Genomic DNA, 27,860 nt, shown 5'->3' on the forward strand with positions numbered 1-27,860 from the left:
GAAAAGCATAATAGAAAAAAGGAAGAAAGGCTCATAACTGTAGACAAATTTCTAAATGGCCTTATTAAATAAGAAAAAAAAAAACCATGGAGCCAAATATAGGGGTGAAAGCCTTAGAGAGATCAGGGAAATAGGGAAAGCCACCAGCCAACCTTACCTCACCAACTCTGCAGCTTCCAAATATGAGTTACTTCCTGTCTACCCATGCCTTTATTGCCTTGCTGTTCTGCCCTCTCATTGGCTATCTTAGCCCAGCTACCTAACTTCTTCTTCCTACACAGCTCTGTCACTTTTTGTCTGTCTGTGCAGACCTCTAGGTCTCTATAGTTGGTACTGGGATTAAAGGCATGTGTCACCACGCTTAGCTCCGTTCCCTAGTGTGGCCTTGAACACACACAGATCCTGCTTGCTAAGTGATAAGATTAAGGGTGTGTGCTACCACTGCCTAACTTCTGTGTTTACTTAAAATGGCTTGCTATTTCCTCTAATCTCCAGGCAAACTTTATTAAAACACAAATAGAATATCACCACATTTCAGCTCACATAAAATATCACCACACATAACAGGTCAAGGAATAACAATATCCTCAAAGAAAAATAATGAAAATCCCCCCCCAACATACTGCTGTGTGCAGTTCTTTCTTATGTTCCAGTTGCCCATAGTCAATACAGTTTGAAATTAGTAAATTGGAAAATCCAGAAACAAATGGTTCATACATTTTAAAGTTTATATTATTCAAGTAATGTGATTAAATCTCATGCTTTCCCACTAAGTCTTCTCAAGGATCTGAACCCCCTTTGGCCAGTGTATCCATGCTGTATATATTGGCCTCCTGTTAGTCATGTAATAGACTCTTGCTATCAGATCAACTGTTATAGTAGTGGTGAGTGTGTGTATGTGTGTGTGTGTGTGTGTGTGTGTGTGTGTGTGTGTGTATGAGTAAGAAACAGAAACAGAGAGATGAAATTCATATAACATTTATTATAATTTATTTTGCAAATAATCACAGTTGTTAATCTTATTGCGTCTAATTTATGAGTTATTCTTCATCATAAATACACATGTAGAGAAAAATCAAAGTATACACAGGGTTCAGTACTATCTATAGCTTCAGACATCCTCTTAAGTGTCTAGAGGCATACCCACCGCTGATAATGCAAGGCCACCATAGTAACAGGATTCTTATAATAATCAGTTTAGCCATTCTAAATCACATGTTAAATGCTCTACAGTTCATGGGATGCTGTCATAGATGCCATTTTTATCATGAGTACATAAAAGAGGTTTTTTTTTCACATTACACATGACATTTGGGAAGTTAAAAGAGCTTATCTAACAAGGCTACAAGATATTTTTTTAAAAAAATAAACTAGATGCCACCTCTTGACTGCCTCATAACTTGCTTTGATTACGCTATGTGGCAGATACCACATACAAGAGTATCTGGATAGGCACAGACACTGGATTAGGGGATAGAGATTTGGGGACTAGAGCCACAGGCTCCACATGTCAAACTTCGATAAGGATTTTGTTGGGGGTGGGGCAGGGAACGCTCTGATATTCCAAGGCCTTCCTTATATGATGCCCACTGACATATGATGTACCAGACGAAGCAATTACTTATATTGTGCTATTATTAAACAAAACTCAGGAGTCAGATATTGGGGTGAAAACCTGACAGATCCAAAGAGTGACAGAGAAACAGTCAGCTAATCCTGCCTTTCTACACGTCCAGCTTGAAAAGGCCCTCAAATCTTTCTAAGCCCTCCCTACTCCTTCCTGTGTCTCTCTGTCCTAATGTGGGTTGGTTAAAAAATCTATGGTTAATTCTTGCCAGCTGAATGTTGACTCCACCCTCTGATTCAAGGATTAACTTTATTGGCAGTCATAAGAGTGTCAGAGTATGATCAAAATATCCCACATTTCCCTCTTTTTGCCTAAACAAGAAGAGAAGGTTTTAACTCTAACACAGTAAAAGTATATACAATAAGAACAATTATTGAGTAAGAATTATATCCACAATGTCCAGTCAACTTGCATTTGGTAAATTCAGAGAAAATACTCCATTATCTATCCTATCTTGGTGAGTCGAAAGTTTTGTACCTAATTCATTTTCTATTTTAACTTGTATTATAAACCCAAGAGTATCTTTTTAGACCTCCAAACATTTTCTTAGATAAGCAACTCAAGCTTTTATGTCTCTCAACCTTATACACTTTATAAATCTTTGTGAGTTTCTTTTCTGAATTTGGTAACAAGGAAAGCCGTAACTATAACTGTCTAGTCTTCAACCCCATTAAAGACCCAAGAAGGATATAATATTACCAGACACAAGAAGTGCAAAGCAAACAACTTCCAAAACTATAGAAATGACAGGGACATCTGGCTGCCTGGACAGTTACCAAAGGTTCCTCTGAAATGTTGGGGAATCTTTGGCCTACAGGTCTAGAATATCTGACATTTTTATGAAGCAGGAATTTTGAAGGACTGTCCTACTTTGTCTTGGCAAAGTTCGGTAGTCACCTTCTTTTGTGTCCTGTTTGCACAATTTGGACAGCATACTGTCAGCAGTTGAGGCAAGGATAGTTTCTTGCACAGTGGCTAACTTTGTCACAATGAAAGCAAACTACAGATGGAGGTTCTTTGGTTTCCATCATCCTTTTTTGAAGTAAATTAGCTCTGCCAGGAGCAGATGTGTCTCATTGTCATGAAAAGCCTTATGTTACTAAAAAACTTAAATGTCATATTTTGTAGGTCTCTGAAGTGTTTGAAGACCATATGTCTATCCAGAGTATATCTCTATTTGACCTAGAAAACATACCTAACATGGCCACAAATTTGATTGTTAGATGACTAAGTACTAACCTGTATTTTTAATTATCCTAAATAGTTTATAATAATAGCAAGGACTAGAAATTTACATTACAATGCTAAATGAGCCACATAAGTACAGTACCTTAAAGGAGAATAGAAACATATATACAATATAACAAAAACAACCTTAAATTTGTATTGATATATAAAAATTCATAACAATGTGAAATATTTATGACTAGTTGCCTTTTTAGTTTAAAAGTAGATTCAGTAATCTAACCTTTTATCTTATCATTCCTATATCCATTCTATTTTCTTTTCAGAAAGAGATCTCTGAATCTAACCTCTTTTGCTAAGTTTTTTTCCCTGACCATAACAGTAATAACTTGCAACCAACACCCCTAAACAATGACAAACATAACCCACCAAACAACCAAAAACCACCCACACTACCTCTTGGCAATGTGGACATTGTGTTCTCAAAATTGATTCTTGGGGGCAAGGGAAGCTTTAGGGGACCTTGAGAAAACTGAGCTAATGATCAAGTCCTGGGAAAGCTAGCTGTTGTCCAGTCTAGGTGTGATGTGAAAATACAGGACTTATTTGAAGTTCCAACTGGAGTAGTCTATGAGGCTGGGCCATTGTAGCTAATGCTTTGAAGTTGTCTTCAACAGTTTGGAGTCCAAAGCCAATTTTTGGTGATGTTTGTCACCTTAGTGGCATTACCATGATCCAAGTGGATTCATCAGTGTGGGACCTCATCATCATCTTAGAGACCTCAAAGGTCATTCCCAGAAATGGTCATGGGTCAACACAGAAAACTTAAAACATTTTAAATCTCAAATGCTGCCATCTCTGAGAGATTAAAGGACCACAATCTATTAAATACATCTGGGGTACACAAGCTTAATTCCTAGTTACCTACTTCAGACTCAAGCCTGAAATCATATACAGGAAGTTAGATGAAGCGTATTTCTAGAATTAATACTCTATATAAAATTGAACATATATATATATATGTGTGTGTGTGTGTGTGTGTGTGTACACATATATATTAATCTTATATTTTGAGATAATATTTATACATTAAGAAAATTTTAAAGAGTCAAAATAAAACCAAAGGATTATGAAATTAGTGACAATAGAATAGTCTCTTAATTTTTTTATTTCTTCTGTCCCATACCAATGGCTCTTCTGACATGAGACAGAGATTTGGGGTTTTCTTTTAACAAGTATGCTTGAGTTTAGAGAAAGAGAGAGCCATGATCCAACTCCAAAGTCAGCTTTAATTTTTAATTGAATTGGGACTACAAATGGACCATTTGCTTTATATATTGTAGAGTTCAGCAGAAACAAGCATTTGGGAAGATTTATGAAATTTTTTCCTGTTGGAAAAGTGCTGTACCATTAGGTGAATTTAGTCTTTTTCTTAGGATATTTTCTCTGGATGATTTGTCCTTCTTCTTCAGATGTCACATTTGTCCAGTGGTTTTCAGATTTCTTAGTTAGATGATTTTATTCTCCTGGAAAGACAAATACAATACCCTTCCCAAACCCTAACTTTGGGGCATTTCCCTTCTTGACAGGCTTTATCTGATCAAGTGAAAGGCATTTGTTAGTCTTATAAGTTTGTTTAGATTAAATGGCCATGCTGTTTGATGAACTATCACTTCTCCTAATCAGGAGATCTCTCTTGTTTGAATCTAATATTTATCAATCTTGATGGTATCTATAGCTTTTCTTCTCCTGTGGAAATAAAAATAAAACCTCTTCCCCATTGTAGCATATATCCTGGTCTCCATTTTGAGGTCAATATATCTTTAAACCATACAGGCTAATTTAATTCAGTAGTTTTTTCTACTATCCAAAGTCTCTCTGCAGAAAAAACTGCTGTTTCTTTCTCATTAACATTAAAAAATTTTTAACTTAATAAAGCATTGTATAATCTCTCTCTGGGAGTCTTTATTACCCCTTTCTGTTTATTAAGCATATCTTTTAAAGTGCAATTAGATCTTTCTATAACTGCTTATCCTGTAGGATTGTGTGGTATATCTGTAATGCGCTTCATATTGTAATATGCAAAAGAAAAAAACTGTTTCATTTTACTAAAGACATGCTGGAGTGTTGTCAGTCTTAATTTGTACAGGTATCCCCATGATGGCCATAACTTCTAACAAATGTGTAATTACAGAATCAGCATTTTCAGAACTCAAAGCAGTTGCCCATTGAAATCCTGAATATGTATCTATGGTATGGTACACATACTTTAATTTTCCAAACTCTGTAGAACAAAACACATTCATTTGACAAATTTCATTTCTTTGAGTACCTTTGTGGTTACTTACTGAAGGTAGTAGAACTTTGTTATACAAAGAACAAGTAGGACATTTCTTTATAATTTCCTTGGCTTGCTGCCAAGTGTTGGAAAAAAATCTTTCTTCAAATCTTTGCTGTTAGCATTGTGTTTCTTATGAAATTCTGAAGTTTCTAGCACATTTTCTACCAATAGCTGCTGGGGATGTCTTTCTATATGCCATGAATATGTTGCTCTGATTGACTGATAAAACGCTGATTGGCCAGTAGCCAGGCAGGAAGCATAATATAGGCAGGATAAGGAGAGAGGAGAATTCTGGAAAGTGGAAGGCTGAGTCAGGAGATGCTGCCAGCCGCCGCTGCCCCCTGCTGCCACCGCCACCACTGCCACCACCGCCACCACCGCCACCACCGCCACCACCGCCACCACCACCACAAGAAGTAAGATGTAAAGTACCAGTAAGCCACAAGCCATGTGGCAACTTATAGATTAATAAAAATGGGTTAATTTAAGATGTAAGATCTAGCTAGCAAGAAGCCTGCCACGGCCATACAGTTTATAAGTAATATAAGTCTCTTTGTGTTTACTTGAGTCTGAGCAGCTGTGGGCCCCAGTGGGACTGGAGATAACTTCAGCTACAAATAGCTGATCAATTTCATCATTGCCTTGTGCTAGAGGGCCTGGTAGGCCATTATGGGATCTGATACATGTTATATACAAGGAATGATTTCTATTTCTGTTTATTGCTTGTATTGAATAAATAACAAAGCTAATTTTGAATCATCTGGAGTAAGTTCAGCTGTTTCAATATGTAAAACAATACTTTCTACATATTTAGAGTCAGTAACTATATTAAGAAGTTCTGGAAAATCTAATAATACCATGAGATTAGCATATAATTTTGACTTCTGAACAGAATCATCCATGCCTGTGTCTAGCAAATTTTCAGTTATAATGCCACTTATTCATATTTTAGCTGTGGTCTTTGATCATTTATAGAAGTTTGCCAAAATACTTGTTTCATGGTCTATCCTAAAATTTTTGTTTTATCTACTGAAGCTGTTCTGTCATCCAGAGCAATATGGTTTTTAACAATAGGCATGAAGTCTTTTAATTGCTCTGTGGAGGAGTTTCCCTAGTGCTGACAGGAAATGATTGAACCAGATTTGACATTGGGGCCTGTGATAGGCACTCTAAGGCATTTCCTGATGGTAAAGAGTTACTTTGCCTGTCTCATGTTGATCTGTGTTTATTAGTCCAATGTCAGCCTTTGCCATATCTTCTGCATATTCCAGAAGGCTGGGGCCTTCTGTTTGGAGTATCTCTATAAAATTGTTTCTAGAAACACTTTGTCTACTATCCATTTTCAGGTGAACTTGTTTACCACAATTAAAACACCTTCTGGTTTTTCTTCAATTATTAGAAATCATTTCTCCTATCCAAGTATCATCATAAGTATGAGATCCAATATGAGCTATTTTGGATCCATTCAATTATGGATGCTGATCTTGTTTCAAAGGCCTAATCACCCTTTTGCATTCTGAATTAACATTTTTAAAAGCCAAAGATTCAATTAATATTTGACTAACTTCTGGATCGGATACCATTCTCTTACAGCTGAAGCCAATCTTTGGGGAAAAAATCAGTGAAGGCTACTTTTGGGCCTTGCAGAATTTTAGTAAAGGACTCAGTCCTCTCTCCTGACTCTTCAACCCTGTCCCAAGCATTCAAAGCTGCTATACAGCATAGAGCCAAGGTGTGATCATCAAATCTAAACTGTCTTTTCAAATCAGCATACTGGCCTTCACCAAGGAGCTGAACTTGGTAAATTTCCATACCTCTAGCTCTACTTCATTTTTCAATCTCCACCTTGTTTTCCATTGTAACTGAGGACCAGCTTCCAATATTGCTGTAGCTAAATCTTTCCAGTCTTGTGGAATAATTTTGTTCTAAGTTGCCCATGAATTTAACATTTGTTTCACACAAAGGGTGAATGCATACCAAATGAAGCTATTGCTTCCTTAAATCTCTCTATGTCTAACATTATTACAGAATCTCAGGTGATTTCTGCATAGCCTTGGGGTTGCTTATCATCTGGTGGTCAGTCTTGTTTGGTAAGTTGATAAAATAATGTTGGTTTTCTAATAATCTTGGACCACTCCTCCTCATTTTTGTAATAAAATGATGAGGTAGGTTCTGCTCTAAATTTTTCCTCTGTGTGTGAATATTTTTCTTAGTTTCATTAGTAGGTCTTTCTAAGGACTGTATCTTATTAGTCAAATTATAATATTTAGCATTGATATCAAAACACTTTTTAAGGATAAAGCATGAATTTCCCAACTGATAATAACTATAGTTGGTATTATGTCAATCCCAGCAAAGTTGATCATCCCTTCATATAATTTTTCCACTTTCAAATCATCCATTGTGGAACCGTACAGAGTCATAACTCCCTGCATCATGATATTGTTCCCTATTCCTAATGTGGGGAAGATTTGTTTTTTAATAAAACCTAATCCCACCCCTTAAGAATTTCCAGGTGTCTCACCAAATCTGCTGACTTTCCACAGCAGCAATGGCTGAGCTGGGGGGAGAGGAAGGGGGGTTTGCCAGCTGTGGGGATAATGTTTGGCTGTTTGGGCATGGAGGGCAGGCATGACAGGGTACCCAAAGCTGGGCTAGCACGATGCAGCAGGCTGTTGTTACTGTCCTGCAGGCCTGGGCCAAGGGTAACTACGGCTGCTCACATGCTGCACGGGGAAGGGGAGTGAGATGCCTGAAAAGCAGACTTAGGGAGATGGGGAGAAGAAGCCTGCATGGCTAGGACATGGTATGGAGGGGGGCACTAGGCCACCTAAATGACAGAGCTGGTGATGGGTGGCTGATTCAGGCAGCCACAGAGCAGGCAGATGGCCTTGACTACAGCTTTTGGGGCCCAGGTGGACCGCCCAAGGTACAGCTGTTGCAGAAAGACAGCATCAGGAAAAGGCCCTGGTGGGAAAAGCAGGTGACCCGTAGCAGGGTAGAAAAGCAGTGGCTTTAAAAGCCACCTCATGATTTTACCCCGCCTGGATACCAGATGATATGCCAGATGGAGCGATTACTTATACTGTACTATTATTAAATAGAACTCAGGAGTCAAATATTCAGATAAAAACCTGATAGATCCAAAAAGTGACAGAAGAATCTTTCTAAGCCTTCCCTATTCCTTCCTTAGATTCCATCCTCATCTGGGTCCACCAAAAACTCTATGGTTAATTCTGGCCAGCTGAGTGTTGACTCTGCCCTCTGATTACTGTCAGTCTCCAGAGTGTCTGTCAGAGCGCGATCAAAATACTCCACGACAGACATATTCTTTAGTGTGAGAACTGCTTCTCCCACTCATTCCTGAAGTTGAGAATAGCCAGGAAAGAAGAAAAGAGAGAGAAAGAGAACGGGTGGAGGTGTGTTCGTATAAAGAGGCAATCATGCTCAGTTCCCTACTGAATAAAAATAAACACGTCAGTGCTCCAAACTGTAGGTCTTGTATTCTCAACACAAATGTTTCCAGACAGCGTGCTGTCTGTCTGCCTACCTTAGGTTTGCACCACGCCCAAGGTGCATGTACACATTGACTCCTAGGACAATAATCTCAATGTCTCTTTTCCTACAGTGGTAGGTAAGGACCTGAAGCTTAGAGCTAACTGGTTATGACACCACAGCAGGCCAAAGATGTGACTTAGGGTGTGGTAGAAGAAGTTCAAAGGTTCCCAGAACATCTCCTCTACCTGCTCCCTTGTACCTCAGAATCTCATTGTTGAAGCTCCTCTCCCTATAAAAAGGCACACCTCCCCCACTGTGGCCAAGCTTCCCTTGGTTATCAGACACTAACTATAATTGGTTGAGTGTGAATGAGTTTCTCTGCTTTGGAACAGAGAACTACAGAGAGAAAGAGAAGAGAGGAAGGCACTGAGCAGGCCCAGAGATGCAGGCTACAAAGTCAACTGTGCTTCCCATGATGCTTAGAGGCCAGCTGTGGCTGACAGCCCAGGCAAGCTGAGTAGAGACCACCCCTTTCCTCCCCTAGCTTTCTCCCCATTTTAACGAAAACAACTCTCTTGCGTTTGCCTCTTCATTAACCACTCTTCTGCTGCCATTTATCTTCCCTTTCAAATGGATGATTTTCCATCTTCAGTTTATGAAGCGTTTGAGGACCAGCCTCCTGTTGGCAGATTATAAACTGTTGCTCCTGGAAGAGGTATCTTTAGTTTACACAGACAGACAGCAGCAAAGGAATCATGTGCAACTCTGGGTGAAATCTCCAGTAGGTTCCCATGTCCTCACTGCATACCGGCCGCACTCTTTACACACTGTGGGACTTACCCCATCACCGACCTTGTCTAATCCTATTGATTGTCAGCAATTGCAGTCTAATGGGAGAGCAAGTTGCTATGGTAATTCCTGTGTCTTATGTCTTACGTTTAAAGACACAATGATCCTAAGGTGGGGGAAGGGGATTGCGTGTAGTCAGTGACAGAGAAAAACATAATTAGATATGCAAATTATAAAACTAATGTATTTAAATGAATTCTGAAATGTAACTCGGGATTTGATATAATAAATTGGCCCCACAATTTCTACCAGAAGCCCATTTGTTCTGACTATATTTATTCCCCTCCCCCAAACACTCACATTTTTTAAGGAAAAGAAAAAGGAACAAGAATGGCCAGTTATCTCAGCTGGTTAGAGCAAATCAGGGGTTGATCCTGTGGGGTTCCTTATCGTGTGGGGCAGCTGCTCTCTTTGGAACATTGACGGAGTCCATCAGTAGAGTGCTTGTGTAGCATGCTCAGAGCTCCGGGTCCAGTGTAGAGCGCTGTATGAGTCAGGCATGTCATAAGCGTTTGTCATCCCAGCACTCAGGCGGTAAGGCAGGGGAATAAGTGAAAGGCCACCCTTAGTCACACAGCAAGTGGACGTCAGTCAACCCTGTCCAGAAATCAACCAAGAACAGAGTGGGCAGGGGACACGGCTCAGCTGCTAAGAGCACTTGTGGCTCCTGCAGAGGACCAGAATTCAGTTCCCAGGGCCCCTGTCAGGTAGCTTACAGTGGTGTGTAACTCCAGCTCCAGAGGACCCGATGCCCTCTTCTGGCCTCTGTGGGCATCCACTGCACGGACACATACACTCAGATGCACACATACACATACAAATAATAGAATAAACATTTTTAGAAAAGAAAGAAAAAAGGAAGAAGAAGAGGACAAAATATCCCATGAATAAGTAGGACCTGTGAAACTGATAAGCCAGGCACCCAGGGAGCCTGTAACACTGGGACACAGCACTGTGCCTGAGAAAGAAAACCAGCATGGAGTTAGCTGACGAACTGTTCCTCCTTTCTTCTGTAATTTGCTGGCCTTCGTGTTCTCTGCCAGCCTTCTTGGGTAAATGAAAGGCAAACTGTGCTTTCATAATTCCTTTAGTCTACCAACAATCGGTGATTACCAGCCACTAATCAGGCAGATTGCAGGAAGCCATCCCTGCTGGAAACGAATTGCAGAAGGCAGTGTCTCTTCCTGATGGATTCGAAGCTCCCTGAAGTCAGAAATCACTCTCTTGTGTATGGACATAAGGGACAATGGAACTTGAGATTTGGTGTCAAAACTACCAAATCATTGTTCCTCATTGTTCCCCCAACTTAACGCACATGGAGAGTCTGATAAGTATGATGTGGGCAGCCTGGTACAAGAGGAGTGTGACCAGCGGGATCCTCCGCAGTCAGGGACCTACAAACAGTGGCGCAGCTGGTGTGACCACTGGTGTCACTGGGATAAACTATTCTGATAAAGGCACAAGCGATGTCCTAAGGAAGGGATAAGCTGGGAGAGTGGAATGCCTTAATTCTGGGTGACTAGAGAAGTTTCTCCTGGAAATTACTTGAAGAGATGCCTCAGAATGAGCCCAGGATTTCCTTTCGCTCCATTGCTCAAGAGGAGGGAGAAAGTCTAGTCTTACTGCACATAATTCAATGCCAAAGAGCGTCAAGCCCTGCAGATGGCAAATGCCCAGCCAACACACATACTCACGGACTGCCTGGGGACTATACAGTCCACCCTATGACTACACCAAAGTCACCCTGGGAATTGGCTCTAGATTAGACTCCAATAATTATGGCAATAAATACCAGGGCTGAGGCTGGAGAGATGGCTCAGTGTTAAGAGAGAGTGCTTGTCGCTCGTGCAGAGGACCTGAGGTTTGTTCCCAGCACCCTGCCAGGCAGCTCCCAACTGCCCATAACTCCAACTTCAAGGGGATCTGACATTTTTAGGCTCTGCAGGCATCTACACTCACATGCGCATACCTTCCCTGCACACACACACACACACACACACACACAGGTTTCAACATAGGGACCAAAATAACCTCTGTGTTTCTGAAGGGTCACAAAGGACAGCTTGAACAACAGCATTACAGAAGCATTCCAAAGAGGAAAATAAGACTGTCAGTGTGACCCAAATTCAGAAGTGGCCGAACACAGCTCCTTCACTGTGACTCATAAAGGAAGCACTTTCATGCCAAGTGTAAGAGTTAATGAGGTAGAAAATGGAAGGTCATAAAATATGAAGTAATTATGAATTACAGAGCCAAAGCAGAGGCTTGAAGAGGAGAGAAGGCAGTTGGTGAAGGGGGCAGTGTTTCGGGTGTGGCCTGGGGGGCAAGAGGACACCACAAACAGGAAACTATTAAGGGAGTTTTTGGGGTGCTGTGAGATGAGAGCAGTGAACAGGATAGCCTTTAGCAATTACTACATACACACATGCACACACGCCCACAGGCACACACATTTGCACACTTGTTCTTCTGGTAAAGAGGCTCTGGCTACGTGTCAATGGAGGAAGAGATCAACACTGCCTTTCTAGAGGCATCAATGGAAAACCCGCTATGTTGACAATAAAACAGTCTTCAAGAGAATGACGGTTCATGCTATGGGTTCTCACCTAGCCCAGGGCTTTGAACGAATTGAAAGACTGGCTGCTGCTGAGACCTGGACGCTATTCTTTCACGGATCTGCCTCATGAGAGCTCTCAAGAGAACAGCTGCAGGCCCTTGAGAAAGGCTGCTTCCTGGAGGCCTTCCTCGCTCCAGCCCCGTTAGAAATGGAAGTTGGCTGTCATGGAGAACTGCCCACGATGTGGCTGGCTGCCTTTTAATAACAGAAATAATTAAAATCACAAAATTCTGAGGCAAGAAGAGACCCTAGAGATTATTTGAATCAACAGTGTTGTTTTATAGATGAGGAGCAGAGGTCCAGAGAAGATAACTGATTTGACTCCAGGAAGGTGGTTAATTAGTGGCAGTGGCAGAAGTGCAGCCTGGGTCTCCTGACTCTGTGAAGTAATGGAAGTGACAGGAAGCAACGTGACCTCTGCATGCCGCCATGTGTCTTGTTCTAGTGCCGCGTATGCATTATTCATGGGATCTTCAATAGCCCAGCCCTGCCAATAAAGAGGATTAAAGATACAAGCATTGAGGGATAGAGGACCTCGGCAACACTTTACAGATGGAAATGGACCTGAGACAGCTCCGGTGATTTGCCAACGTGATGAAGAGCTTCCGCTCACGGAGACCTCGCCTCGTGCAGCCCTGCATCTTTGGATTTTAGACAGCTGGGCACTCGGGTCTCTTAACCTGAACAACCCCCCAAGGCTGTTCGGTAGTGAATTTAGTAGCCCCCAGTTCTTGAAAAGTTGTTTTACTGGCAGACAGTTTTGCTGTTGTTTTGCTTTGCTTTGCTTTTTCGTGAAATAATTGAAAAGGGAAGAACAGAAGCCAAGAGCCTCTAAGTACTTCAGTGAGCAGCAACCACTTCCGGTGTTCATTTGAAGTGGCCAGGCAGCTCAGTCACAGGTTGTATAAAGCACTGTCACTAAGGGAGAGTGGCTTCTGGCTAAATGAGGTCAAACACAAATTTAGTCAAGAGGATTTTGCCATTGTTTGTTTTCGCCTAATTGGCCAAACAGTCCTCCTGTATGATTTGTAATTAACGAAAGAGTCAGAATGTGTTCAACGCCACAGGTGTGTTCATTTTTTACTAGCTGGTGGATGCTGAACTCTTCCCCAGCCCTCACAGGAGGAGCCCAGGTTGATCACACACCGCATTTCCCCCTGGTGGCTAGCCTCTTGCCTTAGGCACAGTAGACAACAAGAAGCATCAAAATGTCAAGCACTTCTTTCCTGTCACATGGCCCAAGGTGGTCCCTCTGCATTCTACTTAGAATCCCAGGGCATTGGAAGCTTCAGTTCTGGACCCTGCCACCTCCAGGTGCCAGGGGGAGGGGAGGCAGAGTAAGAAGTTATGGTCTCTTCTGTTCATAGTTCATAGGGAGCAGGAAGGGGTTCCTCTTCAAAGCAACAACTTGACAGCAAGGTAGACTAAGAAATAGATTCCAGGGCTTAAAATAATGACACATCATTCCTGCAATCTGAGCTACTCCGGAAGCTGAAATAGTGTGGGAAGCCTAACAAGACCTTGCATCTATCTATCATTTATCTATCTATCTATCTATCTATCTATCTATCGATATATATATATAGTAGATAGATGTATATATTGTTTAAGAAGCTGGAAATATAACTCCATCTCCAGTCCTACTGGGCAGTGGGAAAGCAGGGAAGGAGGGGAGAGAGAGAGAGAGATAAGGAGGGATGTATTATGTAGCTAAGCTTCAATAAATGAGAGGGAGTGGATAGATTTTTCAAAGACAGCTAGAAATATATACCACACCATATATTATCTCCATATTTCTCACAAAATCTCTAAAGGGCTGTTTATTTGTCCCTCTTGAAATCAACAAGCGTCGTAAGTGTTAGCCAACTTTTCCCAGGTCACATACACACTAGGCAATGACTACAAAGCAAGAATCGGAATCCAGACCCATCTCTGGCCTCCCAGTGCATGTTGTCACTCACATCCGCTGACTACAAGCTGGACAAGGACAAGCCAGCAGAGCCATTTAGTGAGATTGCCTGTGTTGACCATTTAGTGCTGTGTTTACTATGCAGCAAATGTCTAATGAAGGTTAATTATTATCCACAGCACCATTGTCCTGCAGCCTGGGATACACAGCTCGAGCTCACAAGTGTGGAACCTGAAGACAATTTTCTGTAAGCCCATGTGTGCCCGGCTGCTCCAATCTCCCATTCCCACCCCCAACTTCGGCCTCCGATAAAGCGGAGAAGCCACAGTAGCAATAAGTGATCTAATCAATGTCCCTCTCCTTTTGGCTCTGTACAGTCGTCTCCTTTACTGCCTTCACCTTTCATCACTAGGAACACACGGGATTCCTGTTTAAACCGTTTCTGACAGGCACACACAGTAATGAAATCATGGTCACCCTCGCTAGCTTCCAGATCTAATCTGGTTCTACCTGGAGAAAGTCTAACTTCTACCTTAAGCTCATTTGTTCTCCCCAAACAACCCCACACACGACTTCCCAAAACAGGCACCATCCATACTCGTGTTCACAGGTGGACAGCAACTCCGGCACCATCTTCTGCTCTACCCTTTCCTCCACTTAATACTCTGCTGTTACAATCGTTGGGAGGTAATTTAATCAAAAGACCACAAAACACTCTTAAAGCCCAATACCAAGTCTGGATTGCCAACCAGTGACTGCATGGGGAACTTGCCCAAAGCATGCTCCCAAGTCTCACCGTTCTTTGTCTTTATGCACAGAAATCACATCTTGGTTGACACACTTCAGTTGGCAAGAATCAGAACTGTAGGAGCCATAAAGCAATGTTAGTACATTTAGGGAATTTCCTGGATTCTGGAACTATGGACGAGGCCTTTGATGGATTAGGTCTTTGTTCTTGTTTTGGCAGGTGTGGGCGCCTACATTCTGGGTTCTCAGATCAGAATCGTGCGTCCAACACGGTGTCAGTTGTGCTAAGGCCTGTGGACCTGTTATACTGCCATGCTCATTATATACCTAACCCCAGGTCTATTCCAACTTCTTAAATCAATCAAATGGGCACACTTGATTTGTTTGAAAAACAGTTACCCATGACTCCCATCAAATCACTCCTGAGTTAGCACAGACTTTTAAGAACACCTGGATGAAGGAAATAGCAAAGAGCCATACTGAGGACAATGGTGATAGAAAATGGGGGGTATTTACAAGAAATAGTAAAAAAATGCAATGAAAAGGACTTAAGGTCTGATTGGATATTAAGTGACAAAGAGAGATCATAAGCAACCCCAGGATTAAAGGGTTGAGTTGGTCCAATGGACCAGCAGTGATATTAGGTGGGGCTGTTAGCTTGGTGTTGGGATTGAGGGGGGGAGGCCCACAGGGGAAGGAGTCCTCCTGCACTGGACTAGCTGTCAGAACAAACAGTTCACAGGAGAAATGGTACAGCATGCCCTGGGCAGCAGTAGGCATGAGGCCAAGGTGGTCCAAGATAGATGAGTATCCCAATGGTATGTGGTTCATCAGCAAAGAGGCTGTGCCTAAAAGAGTGTGGGAATGGACCAGTCCAAGGGGGCATTAACAGGAAAAGACTGAGAGAATTCAAGTCACAGCTTGAGAGATGCTAAGATTTAAGGAGGGAGTGGTGGAGAATTAATAACATGGGAGAACGCTCCCTCCTAAGCTCTGTGCTGGGCACTTGGCATCCCTTCCTCTCTCCCCCACCTCTGCCCTACTCACTTTGCACTCTGTTTTTCATACGTGTGACTTTCATCCAATTAAATTTCAGATTCTTGGAAGACAAGGGTGCATCTTTTTACTGTTTTATATGCTTTATACTTGCATAAAAATGTACTAAGAAAGCACTTATCATATGGGTTGCTGCTTGGAACTTTGATTTATTTGTAGAGGGGAAGTTTGCATGTGAACTTGTCTATGGGCTTGTCAGAACTCAAGTGCCCTTCCTAAGGGAGGGAGGGAGGGGAGGATGTGTAGTTGGTTTATAGGCCTGTAGCTGCCCCCCAAAAGTGTCTGCTCTATTAGAGATTAAAATAGCAGTAACAGGATTTTCTAAAGTAGAAAGGTTTTAGGCACTGGAAATGCGGCCCCCTAGCTCCAGCCATTCTCTGAGACTTCGTAGAAGAGGGATCCATAATCCCTGTTGACTCTACAAGTTACGTGGGCAGTAAGAGGAAATCAGGTAATCTCCCTGTGCCTCTCTTTGCTCTTCTGTAAAGACGGCACCTACTTCCTGGGGCTGTTGTGAGCTTCAAACATGGGGAGGGGGCAGAGCCTGATACATAATAAACACTTGATAGATATTAACTGCTATGATAATGATTTTTTCAATCCTTTCTTCCTCTGCTGGGAGAAGCATGAGAAATAAGCCAATATGTTCATGACCATATACAAGATAAAAATCCAAGTGGGTACAATTAGGCTGGGGCCACTGAGAGTGATTTTATCTCTGTGTCCTCTTGGGGTGTCTTTAGAGCAGCCTCAGCAAAAACTGGCCATGCCCCAGATAAGGAAAGAGTTCTGAGAAGGAAGGGCTGTCCCTGACATGCTAGGAAGCAAAAAGACTTACCTGCTATCATCTGAGGGGTCAGAAGAGCCCCTTTGGCAATGCTCCTAAATCACTCTGAAAATAACCTGCTGCACCTAGACTCACCCTCTTCCTTGTTGTGGAGTATTTGTTTAACTAGGCAAAGATACATTACATTTGTTTATGTTGCATTCGTTTAACTGTGTAAAAATGTGTTGCTTTGCCTGCCTAAGGCACTTGACTGGTCTAGTAAAAAGCTGAATGGCCAATAGCTAGGTAGTAGATGAATAGGCAGGCTGGCGGGCAGAGAGAATAAGTAGGAGGAAGAATCTAGGGGAGAGAGAGGGAGAGAGAGAGAGCAAAGGGTAATGAGAGGGAGATGCCCAGGGCTAGCCAGCCAGGGAGGAAGCAGGAAAGCAGGACATACAGAAGGAAAGAAAGGTAAAAAGCCCCAAGTTAAAGCATAGATAAAGAGAAACAGATTAAGTTATAGGAGCTAGTAGGACAAGCATAAGATAAGGCTGAGCATTCATAACTAATATTAAGTCCTCTGTCATGATTTGGGGGCTGGTAGTCCGAGAAAGCTGCTACACTTCCTAAGGGAACAGCATACTTCTTTGATTATAGCTTCAGGAGGGGTGGTCACCCATGCCAAGGCACCCTCCTTGTCCTACCTAACCTCCTGGGTGTGGTCAGTGACTCACTGTGCCAATCAGAATGGAGCTGGGGTTTGGAATAATACCATAGTCTAGTTGAGGAATGCAAATGACCTGAAGAAGGGAGTGGACATGACCTGGATTTCTCTGTGTAGGGCCCGAAGAAGGGTTCCTAGGACATTTGTCGACAGCTATTGCCCAGGACAGCACCTCACGAATTCATCAGCCTAGATGAATTCAGCCTTAAACACCAGGAGAGGGAAGTATGTGGTCCAGCAGCATGATGACATTTGAATTTGCTATCAGACAAGCATTTCCTTTCACATAGATTACTCAGTCCCTTTGGAACCCCAGGAGGTGGCTATTATCAACCACTTACACACAGAGACTCTCAGTAGAGTTCCAGTAGTCAGATGGAGCTGTTCAAATCCTCCTCTTCACTTTAAAGCCTCTGAATCAGCCTTAAGAGATTCTAACAGGGTATGAATGTGAATTTGAAGAGCTTTATCAACTTCTCTGGAAGGTATTTTCATCAGTGTTCTCACTGATGCTTCCTAACTTTACACTGCTGTGTGTGTCCAGAACTGAGAGAGTTAAACAGTACAGGAAATGACAGGCTGTGTGGACCATACACACATTATCATGAATGATATGAAGCCTATATTTGTACTAATATATGTCACCATATATATTATACTACAATTACATTAAACATTACATAGTGATACTCATTTATAATCATGTATCTTATAACATGATGTATATAGTATAACACTTACACTATACTTTGAGTGTTATATATGTGAGTTATAACATGATGTATATAGTATAACACTTATACGATACTTTGAGTATTGTATATGTGAGTATGCAATATGTGGGTTTTTGTATCATATGTCTTTCATTGTGAAGCATGCATTATATGTTGCATTTGTGGGTGTGGCTTTTTTCTCAACTCCTCCAGAAATGTGCTTTGTAGCTAAGTATATGTATATTACATATGTGGTATTTACTGTATACTTACATATGGGTATGTTATATGTTAACATGTGTAACTATATACACCATTATATTTAAGTACAATCTACTAAAACAAATTTCATTTTTTCCAGTAACCTAAATGAGGCCTAACACATAAATTTAACTAGACTGTCAGAAAGCTGCCATGACCCAGGACCCAGTTTATTTATCTCTAGATTTTTGTCGCCCATGTCAGCACACAAAACACAGGAGCTGCTCAGCCAGAATTTGCTGTGCCTGTGTTGAATCAGCTCTCTACTTCTCAACAACCTCACTCTGAGAGTCTGCTGAACAGGAAGCTTCCCTCTGGTGTTCACATGCAATTTGATTTGCAAAGATTGTTTGCTGCATGTGTTCAAGAGCACAGCTTTGCTCCTCCAAAGCAGAGTGGGAGACTCTTCCCTAATCACTCGGAGCTACCTCATCCATTTAGCAAACAGTGGGCTGGGAGCAGCAATGCTAAGACAAAAGGCAGAGTCACTGCCTCTAGAAGTTCTCTGCAGAGAGAGGGAAACTTATTTGCTTAAACGATGGAATTCATCTCCAGAATGCAGATCCAATGGAATATGTGAGGATTACTGACAGAGGATCTATGCTCCCCTGGGTTATGGGAGGGACAGATGATTAAATTTATTCTTCAAATAAATTATAAGTTTATTATATTTTAGTGCCATTCAGTGCCCTAACATACACAATCAAGGAAAAGCAAACTACATAAGTCGGAGAAAGGTCCTCAGTGGGGTGGTAGGGGAGGGAACACAAAGACTTCTCACCAGATAACACCCCCTATATTTAAAGAAAAAAAGTAGAACACCTAACATGAGTAGCTATAAAATCATATTTGTCTCACAAGTCTGATGACTGGAAAGCTATCATGGCACCATGATCTGCACCATGATCTGACTGACTCACAACATGGCAGAGGGGCAGAAAGGGAACCCTTCATGTGCAGAAGGGGCGTGCCTTCCAGGAAGAGACGGGAAGAGCAAGGCTCTGTGTTCTAACAACCCACTCTGTAAAAAGCTAGTCCAACTTTACAAGACCTGATGCACTCACCTTAGACCACAGACAAGACTTATTGTCGTTTGCTAGGTTTGGTTATGGTGCCAATCAACAAAGGTACAGAGGCAAACCGTGGGTGAATCTCATCCCTGCTACAATTCGTCAGATGCCACTCCTAACGCTGACCACTTCCTTTTTCTATCTTTCCATCTACCCACTAGCCATTCGCTGAATGCTAAATGCATACCAAGTCACCGCTAGAAGCTATCAATATAAAGTTGAATATATAATTGAATATAGTTGAAACCAGCACTAAATCCCTCACACAGGCAATTCTGACCCAGTCAATCACTCCCCATTAGGTCCCATCTCTTTTCAGTTACATCATCTCTTACCCTGAGCATAATGGGAACCAAATTTTCAGCATATGAAGCTTTGGACATTTGAACCTATCTAAGCCGTAGCTCTGAGTCTCTCAAATGTTAACACACTGGCAGTCACCCTGGATCTTAAAAACTACAAGTTATCATTAGAAAGGCCTGAATAAGCCTGGGGCTCTACCCTTCTAAAAGCTTGTGTCCCAGTGCTGGTGTCGAGATGGCAACGTTCTTCCTTTAGAACACAGTACTCTGCCAGGCTTAACCTCTGACATTCACACACATGGTAGGGATGAAAAGCATGAGAGAATAATCCAATGATATCAGCTCAAGGGGGTGAGATTCTTGATTAAAAATGTGTACCCCCCAAAAAGAAATGTTTATAGCCATTTCAGCTTGTCTAGTCCCTAAAGTCTCATGAGACTTTCTGCAGTTGAAGCAAATATCACATCATGGTTGGGCCACTGCTTTGCTTTGTCATTATCCATTTTATGTCTCCCAGGCTGGTTTCACTGAGTTTCTGGAAATCATCTTCTTCATCTGCCTCTATATTGACAGCATCTAGCAGTGATTTGGTATGCGTTTAGCACTCAGCAAATGACTAGTGGATAAACGGAAAGATAAAAAAAAAAAAAAAAAAGAAGTGGTCAGTGTTAGGAGTGGCATCTGCTGAATTGCAGCAGAGATGAGATTCACCCAAGGTTTGCCTCTGTACCATGTTGATTGGCACCATGACCAAACCTAGCAAATGACAATAAGTCTTGTCTTGTCTGTGGTTTAAGCCTTCATCCCAGAGTTTTGTTGTTGTTGTTGTTTTTCTAATCTACAACATGGAAGAAGCACTTGATTGTATTTGTTTCGCTGTACTAAAGCTTCAGGGTACTTGTCTCCATACTTCTCATCGCCATAGTTTCCCTAGACATCATGTTTATACAATGAGGTCCTTGAATTGACAGAACAGCCATAGCTGAGAAAGAAGGAAAGCCTGGTGACCATCAGAGATTATAAACCATTTGATTGGGGATTAAGGAAGTTGACTTTGAAGGAAATGCATGTTTGTATAAAGTAAGGGGAAATATGCCTGCATGCAGCATGGGTGTGGGAGGGGACAGGACACGTGCTCTAGAGATTTCAGAATGCAATCGTGTTCTTCTGGTCAAGGGAGTGGTGTTCGTGTTCAGGACTTTTGAAGGAAAAGGTAGGGTTCAATCAACGCGCCTAGTAGACGAACTTTTTTAAGAAAAGATTTTTTTTTATTTATATTACTTTTAATTTTGTGAATGCCTGTGTGTCTGTACTTGGATAAGAGCATGGGAGCAAAGATACATGCCGAGGCTACAAGGGGGTGGTGGATCCCCTAGAATTGGAGCTACAGGAGGGTGTGAGTTGCCTGGCATGGGCACTGGGAAACAAACCCCAGTCCTCTGAAAGAGCAGCAAGTGCTCTTAACCAGTTAGTTGTTTTGCCAGCCTTACTAGAGGGAATGCAGGGCAATCACCGAGCATTTTGAATGTAGTTAGATTAGAGATCCAGCAGGAACATTTAACTTGTCATAGAGTGATACTAATGTGTCTAAGGCCATGTGTGTTCAGTCTTGCCTGATCTCGGAAGCTAAGCTGGATTGTGTCTGGTTAGTCCTTGGACATGACAGTGTTGTGAACATTCCCACCATTATAGCTTATATGGATTTGCCAAATGCTGGGGCTGTTCATTTTGAGCTGAATTATCACAGGTCTACAGAATAACAATACCAACAACAATACTGGCCTCTGACTAGGAGCTAAAAGCCTCACAGTCAAAGAAATTAGAGGAAAGGCTTTAATCAGAAGTCAAATGCTCAATGCTATGGCTTAGATATGGCTCAATTGTCTAAAGGTTCATTGCTAGAAATTTGGTTCTGGTGATGCTCATGGTAACAAGGAGAGGTGGGCCTTAATGGGAAGTGATCGAACTTCCTCAATTAACCTTCTGCAGAGTTGTGCTTGCTGATGTGACCCTGCTGCACTGCTCTGGAAAGGTCTTAGCAAACTATCTCATCTACCTCCTCATTTTACAGTGAGGAACCCAAGGTCCAGAGAAACACCTATCACAGCCCGAGAAAGCAAAAGAAAGTGTCCAAGACTTGTTTCTGCATACAGAACCAAAATGACAACTTCACAGTCATATGGAATGAATTGAAGAGGATGTCTAATAAACAGTAAACACTCAATAAATGACCATAGAAATAACTGGAGACAGAAGGGGGAAAACAAGGAGACCTAGGAATTTCTTATGCTTTCTGCTATTGTACCCTGTCCTCTTTGCCCAACCCCATCCGGCAACAGACATGCCCCCCACCCCCCGCCAGTCCTAATACTCACTCCTATCTGCAGCATGAATCTTAAGGGTCTTATTGATGAAAATAAACCTAAAGTCAGGTATTGGGGTGAACGTTGAATGATCAGAGAAACAGAACAGAGAAGGTGACCAGCCACCTCACCTTGCCAATTCCTCAACTGATCCTGTTTCCTCAGACTGGAAGCCTCTGAGTCCTCAACTAGAATGAATCTCAGCTGAACTGCTGCTCAAAGGGCTAAAAGCTTAACCAGCTCTAGTTCCTGGCCCTCATGCCTTATATACCTTTCTGCTTCCTGCCACCACTTCCTGGGATTAAAGGCGTGAGTCACCACGCCTGGCTGTTTCCAGTGTGGCTTTGAACTCACAGAGATCCGGGTGGATCTCTGCCTCTCAAGTGATAGGATTAAAGGCGTGTGTGGCACCATTTTCTGGCCTCTATATCTAGTGCCTGTTCTGTTCTCTGACCCCAGATAAGTTTATTAGGGTACACAATAATTTGGGGGACATAATAAATCACCACACCTATCTCTGAAGCTGACACTATGACATATGAATTACTTACAGAAAGAAATAAATTAGGACTGTTTCTTAGCTAGTTCATGCTAATGATTTCTGGGGTTCCTTTTTTAAACAACATCAAACTGTCCAGACTTGAGTTTGGTTAAGGAGGTGAGTCCTGACGTTAGACAGAATATCAGCTTGAGTGCTGACCAAACCTAGTCATGAACCTGGAAATGCACCTGGAGGAAGTGTCTTGTGGGTCTGACCAGATTTAAAGCCCCCTTGTCCAGTCCATCCCTTCACAGAGCTCTTCCGCTCAGCTCCTTTAGATGTTCACACACATGCCTTCTGGGGTTTGCCAAGTAGGACCTTTTCACTCCCACACCCTCATTCACCAGCTTGTGAGAAAGGATGCTTGCACCCCAGATCCACAAGTCCCTGAGGTCTTTATGCCTCTCTGAGATGTCTGTTTCACTCCCCTCACCCAACTGCTCTGGCCTCTACCCTACAGACATCCTCCACGGCACTTTTAGACCTCTACATCTAAGTCCCAGGTAAGCGGACAGCATTTCTACCTCAGCCTGTTTGAATACATGCTGGCTGCCTGTGAGATTTCCTGAGACAGCCAACTGAGCATTAAAGCTGTATGAGCGTCTTCCCAGGAGGCCAAATAATAGCATGTTTCATCTGTGAGACACAGTATAAACATCAAACCACCCTGTCTCCTCACAGGCTCTGGCTTCTGCATAGTGGGCTTTATTCTACACAACCTTCAGACTCCTCCAGGAGAAAAGCTGGGGTCTGAAACACAGAGTGTTTTATGCCAAGCCATCATTAATACCAAAGACAAGCTTCACTTTAGTAATAGCATGGAGAGGGCAGGTTTTGGGGGGGTTTTGTTGTTGTTGTTTTTGGTTTTTTCGAGACAGGATTTCTCCGTGTTGTTTTGGTGCCTGGATCTTGCTCTGTAGACCAGGCTGGCCTCAAACTCACAGAGTACTGGGGTTAAAGGCATGCGGCACCACCACCCAGTGAGAGGGCAGGTTTTAATCCATGCTTATTTTTAAAGTAATTCATTAAAAGAATAAAACCAGATCCATAACAATATGCATAACAACCAATTCAATTTAAAAAAAAAAAAGCCAATAACGACCTGAATGTCAGATCTGAAACTTTGAAACTGTTACATGAAAACATGGGTAAAACACATCAAGATATAGGACTCCAATAGCATAAGAAACCCACAAAACTGACCTTCCCCCCACCAAAAAAAATTAATTGCCATAAAATTAGTTTGTTACCGCAAAGGAAACAATAGCCAGAGTGAAGAGAGACCGCAGACTGGGAGAAAATCTTTGCCGCCTGTCCATCTACATTGGATTAATATCTAGAACCAAATAAGAACTAAAAAAGAGACCTCCGGTCAATGAGCGGACTAATCAACCAGATTGCTATGGAATGTCCTTCTGTACACTGGGAATATGTGTTGCTCTGATTGATTGATAAATAAAGCCGTTTGGCCTATGGCAGGGCAGGATGGAGCCAGGCGGGAAAATCCAAGGGAGATAGAGAAAGGAGAGGAAGGGGAGACGCCAGCCACTGCCACGAGAAGCAAGATTTAAAAGTACTGGTAAGCTACGATCATGTGGCAAGTTATAGATTAATAGAAATGGGTTAAGTCATAAGAGCTAGCTAGCAAGAAGCCTGCCATAGGCCATTAAATTGATAATTAACATTAAGCCTCTGAACGATTATTTTATAAGCGGCTGCAGGACCTCAGTGCCGAGCAGGACAGCAGAAATCCTCTGACTACAATAGTTCTAAAGAAAAAAATGCAATTGATTAATAAATATTTTTAAATATTCAAAATCTTAAACCACCATGGAAATTCAAATTATAACAGCTTTAGTATTCCATCTCACCCCAGTCAGAATCACTATCCTCAAAAGACAATTTACTAATTCTGGCAAGGATATGGAGAATGTGGTAACCTTATACATCACTATGATCATGTAAACTGGTACCATCACTGTGCAAATCAATATATAGTTTCCTCAAAAGAATTGAAAATGGAAATACACTAAAATAGAGATACAGTATGGTCTAGAGATGCCAGTCACTCCTGGGATATACTCAAAAGATGCTAGGTCAGCATACAGCAGAGATAGTCAATTGTCCATGTTTACTGATGCAGTATTCACAACAGCCAAGATCAGGAACCAGCCTAGAGTCCAGTGATGGATAAAGAAAATGTGCTACATATACATAGTGGAATTTTGCTCAGTTGTTAAAAAAAAAAAAAGTGAAATTATAGAAATCACCAGAAAATGCAGAGAATGGCTAGAACTAAAGTTGACTGTGCTAAGGGAAGTAAACCAGACCTGGAAAGACAAATATCACATGATTTCCCTCACACATAGTGCATAGGTTAAATCTGTGTCTGTACCTGTGTGTATGCATGTGCATGTGCGTGTGCGTGTGCGTGTGCGTGCGTGCGTGCGTGCGTGCGTGCGTGTGTGTGTGTGTGTGTGTGTGTGTGTGTGTGTAGTTGTAGGACATGAAAGGACAAATGGGACCATGAGAGGAGAGAAAATGTCTAAAGGGAGCAGGAGGGAGGGGCAGTGAGGGTGGTGGGACATTTGTGCTATGAAAACTTAAAGTGGGCTCCCTTGGGAGGGGAAGAGGACCTGTCAGAAACGGGGTGGGACAGTGAAGGGTAGTGGGAATGAGGTAAGAATGATACACACACGTATATATCCTGTGTATCTAATGATATATATGCATCACACTGCCATTTTGAAAATGCCATTTATTTTATTCTAACAAAAACTGTAAAAATACTTTTAATTAAGGAGGAGAGTAAGAATGACAAGGGGGAATCAGGGAGAGAGGGGGGTGGGGAGCAAGAATGAGCATCTACATTCTCCAACACCACAGCCAGTTTAACAGAGAGCCTGGCTCCATAGTCCAGAGCAGGTTTAATGAAACGCAGCCCACTGGCTGAATTCATTCCCATTTTTAATAAAGTGTCATTGGCACACGTCTCATTTCCTACGGTTGCTTTGGAGATTCATTGCTTGTACTGCTTTAACATAGATCAAGTGATCCACAATACCAATAGGTAGTTACTATCTGGGCCTGAGAAAGTTTGCTGACCCCTGACCTAAGGAACTTGGTTTTATTTCATCCTGTATATTTCCCTAAATACTTTCGAGAAAGTCTCCTTCAGGCTTGGGTTTCTACAGCTGAAGAGTATCTAATCGCCTAACGACCCACTACCTCGGATTTATTTTCCCACTGTTGTGTAAACATTAGCATCTAGTGTGTTGGTTTAGACTTATTACTGTGGCTGACTTGAGGAAAAGAAAGCAGTTTGGGGTCTTAAGAATCCTCCTAGGCACAAGGCTCTAGATGAATTCTTGAAAGGTCTATGGAGGAAAATGGAACTAACCTGAATTATCTTTCTTTTGCTGCAGAGAGATCTCTCAGAATGATGTCTTGGAAGTAATAGAAGCAGATGTGTTCTCCAACCTACCCAAGTTGCATGAAATGTAAGCAACATGCCAGTGCGTGTGTGCGTGCGTGCGTGCGTGCGTGCGTGCGTGCGTGTGTGTGTGTGTGTGTGTGTGTGTGTGTGTATTAAGGAGTTTATTTAGAAATGGCAGCCTGTTTTTTTTTTTGCCCACTACTTATGGTAAGGCACTTCATACTGCCTTGAGGCAGGGGGAGGGGCTTGGACCTGCCTCTGCTGAATGCACCAGGCTCTGCTGACTCCCCATGGGAGGCCTTACCTTGTTGGAAGAGGGGATGTGGGTGGGAGGAGGGGAGAGGGGGAATCTGTGGTTGGTATGTAAAATGAATAAAAAATTTCTTAATTAAAAAAAAAAAAAAAAAGAAATAACAGCCTGCACATTTTGTCAACCCGTTCTGCCTCCTACCTCATTCCTCCTCATTTTCATTCCAGTCTTGTTCCTTTATTCTCTCTCCACCTGCCCTCACCTTGCCCTAGTTAGAGAATGAGACCTGATGGGGCCTGAAGGTCCACAAAGGATATCAGAGAAACGACCCAACGGCCCAGTGTAAAGCACGCCTTGGCGCCGTCCACTGGGCAGTGGGGCTAACGAAACAGTTCTTGCATCTCTCTCTTGCATGGGGAAGTACTCATCCTCATGCAACACTGGCTGTGTTCAAAATGATTAATTGCCTGGTACTTGGCTCTGGTTAGCTACAGGTTACGGCAACATGAAAGCTAATGAAACAGGAAGGAAGTAATTAACAAGAGTATCTCTGCAAATATACATTGATCCAGGGAGATGAGAAAGAAGACAGGTTCTCTGCGGGAATCCGAATGTAAACCGTCTCACTTCCAGACTATTGATCAGGACACAGCACAAGGCTAAAACCACTGGGCAGAAGTCACCATTTCCCATCTGCCGTGAGGAGCCACTTCCGTCAGCAGAACGGGGCTTGAGGTGGCAGGGGAGGGACCTCCTGCCAGGGGCTGGAACTTGGTGCTTTAAATCAGAGGCAGAAGTGGCTTTTCTCTCAGATTTTGGTTTTTTCTTTGCCAATTCATTTCTATTTCTTTAGTCTTTTTGCTACCTCACCTGCATTCCTTTCCGGCCCTTCTTCTTTTCTCCATTTCTGGCTGGTCTGAGTGTCCTCCTCTTGTCTTCATACCTTTCACTAGTTCAGTTCTCCCAAGTTAGTGTCGCCTGCCCCTTCTTAGTTTACCCCGGTTCTGGGAGATCTTATTAGGAAAATCCTCAGCTCTCCTTGTGGTTAAAAATGGACTGGAGGACAGGTACCAAGTGATGAGTGTTAAATGGACAGGGTTGGTACTCAGTTTACATAGATTTATACAATAAAGGGTCCTGCATGCTTGCTCAGTGTTTGCTGAAATGATAGCTAGATAGAGGGATAAAGGGATAGATGGATGGATGGATGGATGGATGACTTGATTATTTACTGACATGCTCTGCGTGACATGAAAAATACCATGACACTCTTTGCTGTTTAAGTCACTTACACGTACCTTCCTCTTTTACAGTAGAATTGAAAAGGCCAACTCTCTGCTGTACATCAATCCCGAGGCCTTCCAGAACCTTCCCAATCTACGATATCTGTAAGAGCTCATACATTATGGCATTCCTTCTGTTATTAAATTATGCGTTCTTATTTTAGTCAAATCTCCAGTTGCTACTGTGGGAATAATCACTTTTTCATCAAGGATGGGCAAGGGTTACCAAACAAAGGTGGAGAGACAGATGATCATAAGTTTAGTTTTCTTTAATGAGAAAATTCTTCCACTAACGTAATTGCATTTTGTTTTCATTTTCAAG

At 42.2% G+C, this 27,860-nt stretch overlaps 1 protein-coding gene across 1 annotated transcript in view; it reads left to right on the plus strand.

The window, feature by feature from the left end:
- The window catches only part of Fshr (follicle stimulating hormone receptor), a 179,618-nt gene that overhangs the window by 99,941 nt on the left and 51,817 nt on the right, over positions 1–27,860 (plus strand). Inside the window, exons 3-4 of the mRNA XM_037197963.1 lie at positions 25,995–26,069; positions 27,569–27,643. Of these exons, the coding sequence (XP_037053858.1) occupies positions 25,995–26,069; positions 27,569–27,643 (150 nt within the window). The remainder of the gene's footprint in view (positions 1–25,994; positions 26,070–27,568; positions 27,644–27,860) is intronic.

The sequence above is a fragment of the Peromyscus leucopus genome, chromosome 22 (genome assembly GCF_004664715.2).
Source record: "Peromyscus leucopus breed LL Stock chromosome 22, UCI_PerLeu_2.1, whole genome shotgun sequence".
NCBI classification, from domain to species: domain Eukaryota; kingdom Metazoa; phylum Chordata; class Mammalia; order Rodentia; family Cricetidae; genus Peromyscus; species Peromyscus leucopus.